This window comes from Puntigrus tetrazona, chromosome 19 (genome assembly GCF_018831695.1).
Source record: "Puntigrus tetrazona isolate hp1 chromosome 19, ASM1883169v1, whole genome shotgun sequence".
NCBI lineage: Eukaryota > Metazoa > Chordata > Actinopteri > Cypriniformes > Cyprinidae > Puntigrus > Puntigrus tetrazona.
The window spans coordinates 16,325,608-16,340,025 of NC_056717.1; the positions used below are offsets into that span (position 1 = coordinate 16,325,608).

The 14,418-nt window shown below is 42.9% G+C and overlaps 1 protein-coding gene across 3 annotated transcripts in view; it reads left to right on the forward strand.

The window, feature by feature from the left end:
• Positions 1 to 14,418, forward strand: part of tshz1 (teashirt zinc finger homeobox 1) — a 35,297-nt gene that overhangs the window by 1,467 nt on the left and 19,412 nt on the right. Inside the window, exons 1-2 of one of the 3 annotated variants that reach the window (XM_043217769.1) lie at positions 578 to 712; positions 1,200 to 1,717. In XM_043217769.1, the coding sequence (XP_043073704.1) occupies positions 1,678 to 1,717 (40 nt within the window). In that variant the 5' untranslated portion in view covers positions 578 to 712; positions 1,200 to 1,677. Of the gene's footprint in view, positions 1 to 577; positions 713 to 735; positions 1,718 to 14,418 lie in introns of those variants that run through there. The other 2 variants (XM_043217768.1, XM_043217767.1) reach the window with 2 other exon arrangements.

The window sequence follows — 14,418 nt, forward strand, 5'->3', positions numbered from 1 at the left end:
TATTACGGTTCCTAACCTAATAGGATCCGAAATGTCTAACATCGTGGACTCGTTATTTAATTTGTGGATGTTTTGCAGTTGATGAATAAGTAATGTGTACGCGCTGTAGAGAGGCTTGTTACGGTCATACTCAACTTGTTCCAGGAGTCCCTCCCCTTCCCGTGCAAAGTGTTCACTTCCTAGTAAGGTGTAACGAATCAATCTGTAACTTCCAACTGTCCTTTTTTTCGGCGACGGAAAAAGGTCTCAAATAATTCCCTTTTAGCGCACGAAAGAGTTCGCGGTGCGCGGCAAACGTGCGCGAGACAGATAAAACAAAACCGGCGAAAAGGGGGGGGGCGGTAAAGGGATCAGGGAAATGTTGCCGTGTGCACGGAAATGTGTTGTTATATGCATGAAAATAAAAGAAATATTTACAGCGGAGACCCCCTCCTTTACGCGTTTGAATGTTTTGCGCGTGACGTGAAACTTATTTTATTTTCGCGCTGACGCCGAGAACGCTGCATAACCAGGGGGGGGGGGGAGACAGTTGTAAAATCGCGGTTTAATTTCAACACCACTTCTCGTTTCATAAAACCGCGTACTTCGTGCATTCGCGTGAATGGACGGCGTCCAAACAAGCGATGTCTTCACCAAAAAGGCAGTTCGTTGTCTTTCAAACGCTCCTGTTTTGCGGGAAGGGAAAAAACAGAACAATTAAAAAGATTGACAGGTGGGTTTTCACTGTCAGAGTGACGCTCCGGAGGGGTGGAGTAAAGAGAGAGAGGCAGGAAAGGCAACTCGATGTGTCTGTCTATCAGTTGAGACTGTCTGAACCGCTCACGCATCCTGAATGCGCGATACATATTTCAGCGAAGAGCCGCGAGACCGAGAACGCTTCGCTCCCTGGAGTTTTTGGTTTTTTTTAAAGAGAGTAATTAGTTCGCGGTCGGCGCGAGAGAGTGTGTTTTTTTTGTTTATATATCGCTCTGTAGTAAACGCGTCACGCTCGCCCGAATCAACTGTCCACATGTTTCCCTGAGCATGGACGGACAGTGTGTTTGGTGAATATCGGGAGGAGCACGAGCAAGAGACTCTCCACTGCGCGCGTGGGGAATTTAGTCCGTTGAAAATGCGCACTGAGCTCGAGCCCCATTTGTGACTGACATTAACTGTCTCCTGTCTGCCTGTCTCCTTCCTTGGTTTTGTCCCGTTTTTAGGCTTTCCACCGAGCGAGAGGACGGAAATACAGTTGGACGGGCTCTCCGTAACTGGAAGTTTCTTCCGTTTTGCTACAAACTATTGCCATAATCTAAGGAGAACCTAAGGAAGCGGTATTTTTTTCCCCCCTGTGTGTTTCTGCGCCGTTAGACATGGACGGGAGATACATCTGAGCTCTTGGCAATCATGCTATGACTTAGACTTATTAAACGTGTCGGCCAGATACACCTACGTTTTTTATTTACGGACGTTTTCAGTCTGTAAAAAATACCTACAACCTCTCAAGACCTATTGACCCCTCTTAGACTTTGCGTCGGTTCAAAGTGACTTTTTAAGAGGTGGAATAAGAACAGACTCTGAAGAGAAGAGGAGCGAGTTAATACATGCTTTGTATTACATTTTTGAAATTAATTCTTTTCCTCCGTCACTGGCATTTTGATTCTGTATGAGAAGTCAAGTGGAGGGTGGGACGACAGCATGCCGCGGAGAAAGCAGCAAGCGCCGAGGCGATCTTCAGGTAAGCGGTGCATGCATGTTTTGTTTACCAATATTAGCGCATAAGGAAGGCAAACGCGAAATCACTTACACTTCATTATCGGGTAGATTGAAACGTTTGATCTAAACATTACAAGCGTTGTTTTTTTTTTTTTTTAGATTTGTCTTTTTTTTTTTAAAAATGTATTTTACTTTCAAAGAAAGTCAAAGCAGAGGCACTCCACTTAGGACGCGTTCCGTTTGTTTTAAACTGAAGCGCGAGTAACTTTTATTTTTATTTTTTAAGTTGTGCCGAATTAAAACTTCACGCTCCACCGTGGCCTATATAGTCGAGCGAAAACGTAGTTTCAAAGTGCTCTAGTTCGTCTATTTAGATGCGGATTGCCATCCTTGATTTGATGCTTGATTGATCGCCTGTCATGTGGCCGCCTTTGATCTATTCATTCCTGATAAACATCAGTAAATCATTCACCATGGAAACACGCATGCGCCGTGCGGCCGCAGCCACTCAAAGGACAACTTTTGCCCCCGTCGTGCGGGAAAATAGAGAAAGGAAAGAAGTTTTCTGCAGGGTTATACACTACTTTTTTCGTCATTCAAAGAGAGGGAGAGAAAAGGGGGATAAGGGATTGCTGGGGCGTGTCGAGAGCACAAAATGTAGCAGAGAGAACATCTCTTCCCTGATAGATGTCACTGAGCAAGGCCTCTGTACTAAGATCTGTTTTCCTCTCGGCTCAATTTATTCATGCGAAATGTACCTGTGCTCTTTGATGTTACAAGAGAGAGCTGATTTCAGTTTTTAATTAATCTTCCATGAAGAGCAAGAGAGCGAACCTCTGATTTGCGATGAATGATGTTGGATTTCTTTTGGGATGATTAAACATAAAATAGCCATTATATTTTAAACCATTTCGACGTATTGTACTAAGGGAGTTCTACTTTGTCCTTTTGGCTTTCCTTTTTTCCTCTTTTTGTTCCTTTAGTTTTTTTCCCCCCTCATTTAATCTCTGTGACTAACAGGTCCATTCTCTCCCGAATGAAGGCTCTCTTTCAAGTTCAAGCTTCAGCAGAGTTACAGATCTGCAGAATTAGGCCCTGATATTTGACTGACGAGGGAACAGCCGACATACCAGGCACACTGCTGTAACCCAGGTCGACTAACAAGTGCAATGCACAGTTGACGTTTTGTTCATTCGCGCCAAATTATTATTTCCTTAATTTTTACGCATACCTTTCTGTTCAGCGGGGGGAAATGGTGTTTTTAAGGGATTATTTCGTCTCCCTGGCTGTATGGCGAGACTGACATGGGGAGTTCGAAAGCTCACAGAGGTGAGATGGCGCCTGGTAATCTGACCTGGCAGCTCCTCCACAAAAACAAGCCATCAGCCCCCTCCACCTCAGCTGAATATTGATTTAATTTTCTCTATTCTGACAGGCATGTTCATCATTTGCTTTAATGGTCATTCAAAAGTTGGCAGGCACATTGTTTCCGTTTTTCCCAGAGCCTGACACTTTTCCCCTCTCCATCAAAATAAAAATGTTAGGAATTATCGATTGAGGGAATAAAAAGAAAAGCTGCTTAACGCGACAAGGTGATTTGTTTTTGCTAAAACTTCTTCCAAATCACTCAAGCGGTCTCTCTCTCTTTTTTTTTTTTTTTTTTTTTTTAATTTTGCGCTTCGCGCTAAAAGCACTTTCTACCTCCAGTGCTCCACTCTTCCGTTACGCTCCACCTCTTTTAACGGATGACTTTGCCTCGATTTGGTTGCTATCATTGCCATTGTTTGCTCTGAGTGATTTACATGCGTCGGCCGTGGGCTCGGGTCGTTTTGGTGCAGTGGGATCGGAGTGGCCCTCTCTGTGTTGGGCTGCTGCAGTCATTTGTATTTATTTGCTGGCTTTTCTCTGAAACAGACACGGGCCTCCCACGTAGAGCACAGACTGTGTCTGTGAGTTTGAGCTCTAGCAGAGAGGAGAGGAGCCAGGGGAGGACTCGGCGATGAATGCGGTATCTCTCCGCTGCTCCAGGTTTCATTTGGTTTTGTGTTTTCACAACCTCCCACGCAGATAGAGACACGCTCGGTTTGCGTCCATTCCACGCACCTCTGTCCTCTGGATAGCCAGGGCATAAACACTACCACGAGGTGGTTTGTGATGTTTTTTGCTGCTTTTACTTTTCCTTCAGTTTCACTTGGATAATTGTCTTTTTTTGCTTTTTCTCAATTAAATTCTATTGACATTCACTACATAAAATGTAAAAATATTTTTAAAAACCAGCAGCACGCAAACACACTCGAAAGAAGCAAAATAAAACGTGAGGAGGGAGGAACCAGCACGGGGAGTCATTAAAACGCATTCTGTCCTCGGCACCAGAGGCTTCTTAATTATCCGACATAAAGGTAAAGGTTCCTCTGCTGGCTTCATTAGGGAGGAACCCTAATTATCTGAGCTCCTGATGGATTTGTGACAGGCTCTAACGATTAAAGCTGACAAATTCAGCGAAGTGTCAGGTCTGCAGCTGCCTTGATGTAATCAAGTTGATATTATACAGTCCCTTTAGCCTGTAGTGCTGAATTAACTCAATTTTCTGGTGCAGGTGACAAATGGACTTTGCTACCTGACTAATCACGTCACCGTGGCAATGCTGCCTAATGACCTCAGTAATCCAGGCTCTTAACCGCACCGCTGGGCCCAGAAAGCATTTGAGGCAGCCAATCAGAACGGCCCCTGCATTAGCCAATCGGGCCCGGCGCTCGGCAAACACGCCATCGTTCCGTCTCCGTTTTGATGGACGTACCACTGTTCTGTGTCATTGGTCGCACCGCCGTTCGAGCTCTGAGTGTACCGACACACCGTGCTCCTGCTGACAATAATCGCACCACCACGCTCTCGAAATCTGAAAATACTGTCAGAATTTGAGTGCCGTTGAGCAGCTCGCTTTGCTTAAGTCTCTCAGTGCAGCGTTACATACAAATCAGTCTGCTTTGAGAGCTGAATTTCCAGATTATTTCATGTGCAGGGCTGTTACAGCTCAATTGTGATTTATATGTTTTTGCATCACGAGTATGAGGTTGATATCCTTTATTCCCTCAATCAGATTTATTATATTGCATTAAAGATGTGGAGGTTTTGTTTTAGTCCGTTAAACAGCGCGGTGCCTCTCCATATTTATTCTCATATCTGGTGAGAGATGTGAACCATTGTGAATTATCATTTCTCAATTTGGGATGTATTTGTATTAAGTGATAGGAGTTGACGGCCGTCATTTGTTTTGCACGTACGGCGCAAATTATAGAAATCAATCTATAGGGGTACGTTTAGATGTCATGTTCTATCAGTTTCTTTTTCTTTAATGCCTGTTTTCGTGCTAGCAAGAAAAAAAAAATCTATTCGCAAGACGTGCAAATGTAGCACGACATCTGGGCTCACCTTGTGTTGGCTTCGCTGGAGGGTAGACTCATCCGCTCTCATGTCATTAACAGGTGACATTGACCCATTTAGTCAATATTCATGTTGGGACCCACCACTTACAACTAATAGTTTAATTTGCATTTGGGGATCAAGCCAGTGGCCTATAGGAAATCAAAGCATATCCAGTTATTCTGAGTCCCGAGCTCGCCGTTCCCCTTGTCCGAGATCGTGGAGGTTGAGTTTGATTAATGAAGATCGATGACAGGTTTTATGGGAAGAGTGGATCAAAATGAAAATATGTTGGGACTTTGCATGAGCCAAGTGTGACGGTACACAGTCTGCGGTAAATGGCGCTGTGCGGTTTTAATGAGCTTAGACACATTTGGGAGTTATCTGGTTTCCGCAAGTTTTGTAAAGTCTGAAATTAAGAATACTTCCAGACGTGTGTTTGTGCATGAAAAAAGCGAGTGCGTCTGCTGATAGTTGCTGAAAAACAAGCACACAGAGGACCGCAAAAAGCTAGCGTGTCACCAGAGGAGGTTTGGATTAGAGGTACTGTAGCATTATGGGAACTCAAAACTATCAAAAGGGCCAGCTGTGTTTTTTCTTACTCTTTCTTTCTTTCTTTTTCTCTCTCTCTCTCTCTTCTCGTCCTGTCTGTTTTGATCCCCCATGTTTCATTTCTCAGCTAATTTAGTCCACAGTGAGTCAGAAAGATGAGAGGGAGGGGGAAGAAAGACAAAAGAGAGAAAAGCTCAAGTCATGACCCAGCAACGGGAGTCTCCAAGCTTGAGGAGTACACGGAGGTCAACGTGTACCCAGGGGAGCCCACGTCTGCCTTCTCTCTGTCCTGCCCTGCACTCATCTGTTGCTGCTTTCCCTTGCTTTTTTTTCCCCGGCTCACAGGAAGGATGGGGTGTTTTTAGAGGCTCGGTGGAGTTTTCTCATCCCAGTATGCCGTTTTCCTCATGGAGCGCCTTATACATCCTCATCAGATAAAACACAAACGGCTCGGCCAACAGATCCGTGCTGATGTTTATAACGGGCCAGCAGGAGATTGAGCTTTGATGTTTGTGTTGTAGGATCTAAGAAGCGTGTGGCGTCGCGAACAGGATGATGCTGTTTGTGACGTTATCTTATTAGTTGCATATTTTTATACATAGCTTAGTTATTGTGATATTTTGGTGGTTAGCATCATTTTATCAAGGACGGCCTCGCTCGCTTAAAGATCAAGCCTCGCGGTCATTCATATTTAGCAACATTAATTTTGACAGATGAGCATGAAACGCAAGGAAGCTCTTTGATGATGTTAAGTAAACACCCATGAAGCCCACTCAGATTCGGGGGAAGTCACGTCCTGGGACTCACTGTTCCTCCTCCCATCAACCACTGTATTCTCAACTCAAAATATCCTGCCTGTCTGAACACAAAAGACCAGCTAAAGACAGATGAAAGAGAGAGAACACACTTTGTAGTTTTGTCTGCAGGTCCCTTTGCCTTTTTTTTTTTTTTTTTTTTCATAAGTCATTTGTTGCTGTGTTTAAGGTCGTAGGGTAAAGTAGCGTCTGCGCCAGGCAAAACTGCAAAAATATTGACTGTTTTCAAAGCGTTTCTCCTATCACTGGTCGGGAAAAAAAATAGTCCCGCCTCATTTGTTTGGCCTATTTGGGATGGGTACTGGGTCTCATTCTCAATTATTTGTGTGGACGTGAGAACTTTTCACAAAAGTATTCGGCAGAATTTTTAAAAAATAAAATTGCAATTATTATAATTATGTAATAGTTGTTATTATTATAATTATATTGTAATTATTACTATTATTATAATTTTTATTATTATTAGTAGTAGTAGTAGTAGTAGTAGTAGTAGTAGTAGTAGTAGTAGTAGTAGTAGTAATTATTAGTAAGTGTTAAATAAAATTTTGTCCAAAGTTATCGGTGAAACACTATTTATTGATGTAAATGTTTAATTGCAGATTTTATGTACACTTGGTGAATAAGAGCCAGTGTTATGATAGCTTACTTGCTCCACACATTAAAACTGGTATATGTCATTGTCGTATCAGAAAATTATGCATTTAACTCTAAGAAAGTGCCTTGGGAAAAGGCTGCAAAACCAGAGGTTTAGTGGGAAAACGGTGATGTTCAGAAATGAAAAAAGGAAGAAATGGTGAAAAAAATAAAAAAAAGAAGGGAACGAGCGATAGAAGAAAGGAGTGGTGCTCAGAAAGGTATTAGAGCTGACAGATGAACAGGAGTGGGGAGAAATTCTCCCGCAGCAGCTGGGACTGCAGTCATTATCCTGACAGGTGTCAATTAAGAATTACTGCCTGCCTCAGTCCTCTGCGCAGCCCAGCTGTCTGCGCAGCAGAGAAATAACACTTTACCCTTGTCACTTTGTTAGTTCGTAGCCATAGCCTCGAAAATGAGTCGCCCCAACGCTAATCGATAACCAGTGTATTAGCAATTATTTTGCACATTGATTTACGAGGGCCAACGACGACTTCTGTGCTGTTATTAGCCCTTGATTAGATCTGCCCGCACACGTGAACACACACTCACACACGCATCCGTAGCATGCTGCCCTGTTGCCAGGTGGATATATGTTTCCTCCGAGGCCCTGAGGTCTAGAACAATCTTAGTGCACAGTCTTAGTGGCCCTGTTGGGCCTTCCATCACCCGTGGCCGTTACAGAGACAGGCCCCTCTTAGGCCCCACATGCACCCACACACACACAAACATGTACAACACCTCAGTGGGGGTTGAAATACAGCCCCATTTCAGACCGGCCCTGGATGAACGCTGATAGGGTTTGAGTATGTGTGTGAGAGAGAGGGGCTTGTAAAAGGCAAGAGTATTAGTGAGGTGTCTTGGTCTGTTTCAGCTAAATGAATGGCCCTTTGCTGTAGAAGGTGCTCCTGGTTACCGAGAGTTATGGCTGACCAGATAGGGGGCTTCTGGGTAATGTCTGTGTGAAGGAGCGCTGAACCTTCGCTACATTTATTTTCATGCCTGTGGTTATTTAATACTCAACTTTAAAGCCGTCGTCAGGAGCTTTGTAGGTGTCTCCGTGCGTCTGCAACAAGTGTGGTTGTGCAAGATGTAAATTTTTAGGATTTATTCGTTGTTAAAAGGCTAGATCACCCAAAAACGAACTTTTTTGTCATCATCTACTCCCCTAAACTTCCTCTGTATATCCTGAAATGAGAAATTTGTCTCCAGTTACAATGCACAAGACCTGAAGCTTTCAAGCTTATAAATGATATACTGCAATTCAAAAGTTTAGGGTCAGTAATTTTCAGAAAAATGGTCCTAAATTAATACGTGTATTCAGCAAAAATGCATTAATTTGATCCAAAGTGACACATTTATAATGCCCCGGTGAGCACATGAGAACTGATTTTAAAAACACGCAAAATCTTGTGTGTGTGTGTGTGTGTGTGTGTATTTTGGAGCTTCAATATTTGTGTATTGTAATTAAATGGAAAAGATTAACAAGCGAAGTCTTCAAACCTTCAGCTTTTGTGAAGAAAGTCATGGGGATTTGAAACAACAATATTGAGGTGAGTAAAATTGTCACCGTATTTTTATTTTTTTTGGGTGAACTATCCCTGTAAAATATTGTACTTTCACAAGCCGCGAGGTAACCAGGTTATCATGTCACCTGTGAAAACAAAGCTTACGCATGTGCTAGGTCGAGGCGAGTCTGAAATCCTCTTTTTACCCTTACATTGTGGTGGATTATGTTCTTTATGCTCGGGAGTGGGATTCGTGTTTGCTCGAGTGCGACCTTTGCCCTACAGGAACTAAAAAGAGAACCTAATCCCTGGGTTCCCCTGATGTGGCGATGTAAGAACGGAGATCCCTCTCCCTCCACTCTTGATCAGAGGCGTTACGATTCTCCTCTATGAGCGCTAAGCCACTGGACACACAATGAGTGGATAAAGATAAGCCTCCAGCTTGTGTTGACACTCTCATTGAGCCCCATAATGCACTGCTCCGGATCGTTCTCATAAAGACTTGGCTCCCCTTTTTTACGAGCCGTCTTCGAACGGGCGCACAAAATGCCTCGATTTTCTGTGTTTTTACCCTGACACTTTCATTGCTCGTTTTTCGCGCGGTGTTTAAGACCGCATTTGCAGTCCATCACCCCTAAAGCTAGGTAAAGAGCCGCGTGTCACCCCCATCTCCTGCTGAGGGTCACTTTTATTAGCTTCATTGATAAAAGCCTGTCCGCACACATAGACAATAGCGGGTAGATCTTCCAAGTGGCTGTATTTTTTTTTCTCGGGTGTTTTATTTAACTGATAGGACACTGGAAAGTAATGAATATCATTTTTTCCCTTTTTTGTCCCCAGTTTTATGGCGCTGATAAGGCATCTGGGGGAAGTATATAGCAAAACGGTACTGTTTCTTTTTTAGATGGACAACCAGCAGGAATGTTCCCTCTCTAGCTATATATCTTTGCCACATATGCTTTCTAATCTTTGATTTATATGCCCAATCTGGTCTCGGAATCGTCTTCTAAAATATGAATCTCAGGCATTTATATTTCAGGATCTTTGACAAACACATGCAGAGTTAATATCAGTTTTAAAATAACTAATGCGACTAAAATAACGTCTGGTTTTTATTTCATTCACGCACAGAAGCCCTGAGGGACGTGAACTGTATTTGAATCCTCCTCATATCCGTTAATAGACGGGCGCACATGTCGTGACTAGTCTCCCAGACTCAACTTTATAGGTATTTATAGTGATTTGGACACAATCACATTCAAATGCCAAATGCCACATGTTCTGAGAGGCCTAAAGCTTGTTTTGAGACGGACTCGCCCAGACAGTGTCAATCATAGCTTTGCTAAGCTTTGCTCTGAATCTTCTGTCTGAGAAACCAGCGGGGGGTGTCCTCTTCAAATCTGCCCCCACCTCCCCTCCCCTTCCTGTTTTTGCCCTCTTCTCTGCTGGCCACCGCTTTCTTTAAAAAGCCATATGCTTCTCAGTTAGACTTCAGCGTGCGCACGCATACACACGCCGAGGCTGCGACACGTATGTGGATCAACTATTAACCTTGTCCAGCTGACTGAAAGCCATACGGTTGGTGGAACTTTAACCGAGGGATGCATCATTGATCATTGACTTGTTCTGCTCGGCCCCTGAAGTCTGTAAGCTTGGGAACTTGAGATGAACAGATGTGCTGTAAAGAAGAAAAGTCAGGTGACTCAAAACGAGGAACGCAAACATTTACTCTTCCATTAACAGTTCTGGGCTTTATGAAAGCAAGACAAACTCTATCTAGGGAAGAATTAAATCAACAATAGATGTTCCAGATCTTAGTACAGATTGAAAGTCTTGACATGTCAGCTCAGAAATTCAGTATCTCAGGCCTAAACCGGTTCTAAACCCAAACATTACAATGTGTCAATCATATTTGGTGAAAACATAGGGAAAGTGCCAGGGAATTTTTTTTTCATCGGCCGACAATAGGAGACGAGCGGTTTCAGTGTTCTACTGAAATGTAGCGTTGACGTATGTGTGCATCGGTGTGTTTTTGCATGTGCGTGCGTGTGTGTAGCTCTTCTTCACTAGCACACCGTCTCCATGTTAAATTGGTTATGGCAGCGCAATCCAGCCCTACTTAGAGCCGTCAGAGCAGCCGCTGTGTGACGAGCCTCAGCGAGGACGTGTCATAAATACTGAGGTGTCGTTTCTTTCATGTAAATATACCTCTGTTTCAAGTATCGTCCGTCAATACTGCACGTGGGGGGAGATATCTAGCTGCAGCACAAAGTGTGAGCTCTGGAGAACTGCAGCGGCTCCTATTAGGCCTAGTTTTGTCTGGAAGTAAAAGAAACGCATTTTATGGGGGTATATATAAGGTGTTTTTCGGGTTTTTATTTTCTTCGCTTTTTAAGCACCCTCCTCCCCCAAAAACACTACATGGTGTGTTTGTCAAGGACACTTGCACCAAAAAATTGTAATTTAGTTTTCCATGACCAGTATTTACCTTTTTTAGTGTCCAGGGAATTAAAGGCAATATAAACAAATATACACACAAAGCAGGTAGTGTCAACTGAGAAAAATGTATATTGATTTTTTTTTTTATACTATTATAGCCACATTTTCTTTTGAATTACATGCAATTGTATTCTTTTGAATTAGTCATTAATACTAATTATTTAGATTTCCTGTTATTTGCTTCTGTAAATTTGTTTTGCACTACTGTTTAAAAGTTTGTGGCCATTTAAGATTTTTTAAGAATTGTTTTAAAAGAAGTCTCCTCCTATGTTCACAAAGTATACATTTATTTGAAGAATAACCAAATATTTATAGATCATTTAAGTTACGTTTTGCAAACAGTTGTGTAACATCTATTTAAATCAGAAAAAAAGAAATCTAACCAATCTGATACATCCTTGCTGAATAAAATTACTTAAAATCTACAACAACAAAGATCTTACTGACCTTTTTGCTAATTGTTTTCACTTTCAGTCATGACGAGCAATATGCTAAATTGTTATTGCTATGTCAGCAGTCATATGTGGATGGTTGACAAATGCATAATGATTTCTGAATGCCCATTATTTTTATTTAATTTTTTTCCCGAATTGATGTTGCATGAACCTGAAGGGTAGCTGGAGTATGTCTATGTAGTATCCATTATGCAAACTAGGAGAATTCAAGCTTTCCTTGATATGCCTGTTTGAATAACCGTACTTTGAAGGAGTTGGTACAGTAATTTAACCTGCCTCTTTGCAGGTTTAGTGTGACGTTTCCAGCCATTTGCATCCAAAATGGTGGTGTTTTGATGTTTGAGTGAACAGCGGCTCTCAAGCCGAATGTTAGGACACTGTTGCGGGACAGACAGTGCAGGGAGGATGGAGGGAGGAGGGGCCACCGCTGTCTAAAACCCATCACTCATTGGTTAATGATACTCTCCTCTCATTTAGCCACACCATTCTCCCATTCCCTCCTTCTTTTAACCCTTCACAAATCACACGTGGGGTCATCCACAGTTCACAACCCCCAGGTGGTCAGGAAAACGCTACCACGCCCTCGAGGGTCCGTATCTTAGTGTATGTTGTTCCCTAAACTGTTGTCCAGGTGCCGATTTCTTCACAACTTCATCGGCGCTGCTCTGTTTTTTGTCTCACCGTCTGTTTGTCTGGTGTCAGTCTCGTGGCGTGTGTGCATGCGAGGTGTTTTTGAGCCCGGTGGCAGATTTATTGCCTTTGCGCTGTTATTGTGGTGAAAAGTGTCTGTCTGTTCCTGTCACTAAAATATGTCAGACGTTTTTCCTTCATCTTTTAAGGTGTCTGTTGATTGTAACCCAGTGGCTGTGTAAAGTTCAGGATTGCAGATGAAGACATCTAAAGTCCAGACCTTTTTTGTATGTAGTAGGATTTATACTCGTCTTGCAATGTTCTTTCAAAATATAAGCCCACTCCCTTTTGATTTTAAGATGGTAAGAGCATAGTAAAGGTTACAATGGTTAAACCTCATTTCTGAAAATCGCTAAATTTATCAAATTCAGTTTTTGTTTTAGCTGCACGGACATTTTTTTGTGCGGCTCGCCTACGTCCATCCTTGAGCTTTTCCTGCAAACTGTCAACTAACAAAATGCAAAATGAAACCTCTCGGTCTCCCTCCCTCCCGCACTCCCTCTCTCTCTCTCTCTCTCTTTCCACAGTATCCTCTTTTCTCACACTAAATTTAGGTCACAGCTGTAAAGACAATGAGGCTGATTTGAGTATTTCTCTAGTACTTCCTCTGATGTTTGGTTTTTGTCAGTGAAGACTCAAACAGACACGTTTGCATTTGATGTTTTTATCGTAGCCTATCGTTCTCCAAGTACAGTTCTCAGTAGTGATACTGTGTCTGTTTGTTTCCTCTCAGGTAAAGAGAAACCCCAGAGCTGTGGAATTAAAGCCTTTTACCCATAATCCATCTGACCTGGGTTTGCTATTTCCCCCACCGCAAACCTTAAATCAATCTACAAATTCAGCTCCATGTCCCTGCTCATAAAAGAGTCTCTCTTTTTTTGCGTTGAAAAAAATGAGGAGAAAAGAATGAGAGGAGAAAAAAACAGCCGTGTAGGAAAGCAGGGACCTTATATAAAGGGCATGGTCTGCGTCCATGCCAGAAAAGCCTGATTTCCTTTTGCAGTGCGGCCATACATCAGAGGCCCTCCCAGCTGGACTGTCACACTCTGACAGAATGACATGTGTCATTTATCAAAGGGGCCAGAGCTTGGGAAAACTCATATGACAAAGCCTGGGAGAGTTCATTCCCCCTTATCCACAACACACACACACACACACACACACATATAATCCATCTCTCTCGTTCTTTCACTCTCTCACACACACAATTCCCTCCCACCTTTTCGGCGCTCGCCTGTTGCCAAAAAATGGGTCTGTAATATTTCTGTCATCTACACACCAACTTGCCGTTCTTTTCCCCTTACTCTCTTTCCCTCTCTCGCTCTCCTTCAAAGTTTTTGCTGTGCATTATTCTTCTCAAAAGCTGTTTTGCAGTAGCAACCCTTCATCTGCATAATTCCTTCGTTAATTACAGAATCGTGTGTATTTGAAGTGATTAAACCCAGCGTAATGAAGCTGAAGATCTCAGATATCCTATATTGCGCGAGCGTTGCTCTGCTGGAATCCATTCATCATTTCGAGCAAACTTCATTCTTAAGTCTACTTGCACCAGCTGAGAGAGAGCGGGAAGGAGAGGGGTCAAATATAGTTCACACCACTGTGTACTACTCTACAGGGCACATTCACCCATCACTCAAAATGTGCTTTCTGTCTCTCACTCTGAGGGGCGGGAATAGATGAATTCCACAGGCTCTCAGCTCTGGGTTCCAGCGCTGCACGGCCGACCTTCGACCCCTTAAACGAGCTCTGAATATGTGGTGTGTAATGATCCTCGCGCTGTAAACATTTAATGACGCAGAGACTGTCATGGGAATCTTCGCATTCCCCACCCAGAGAGAACGACAAAGTGAAAATCCTGTTCGAGAGTTTAAGTTTATGAAGTATGACTGTTCCTACAGATCTTTGCTCAGAGCATGAATCTTCGTGCCAAGTACCAATCTGAATTGGACTCAAAACATCTTAACAAAGTGCTGGAGTCATGGCGTTTGGGGAAATTGAGCCATGCTGCTTATGTAGGTGATGCAAAGTTGATTCTGGCTCAATGTATGACAAACGATTCATACTGTGAATAAGATTCACACTTGAGAGCTGACAACTGGTACTGAGTATGAATCTTTTGATCAGAGTGAAAATCTGGCTCACTCTGGGTAT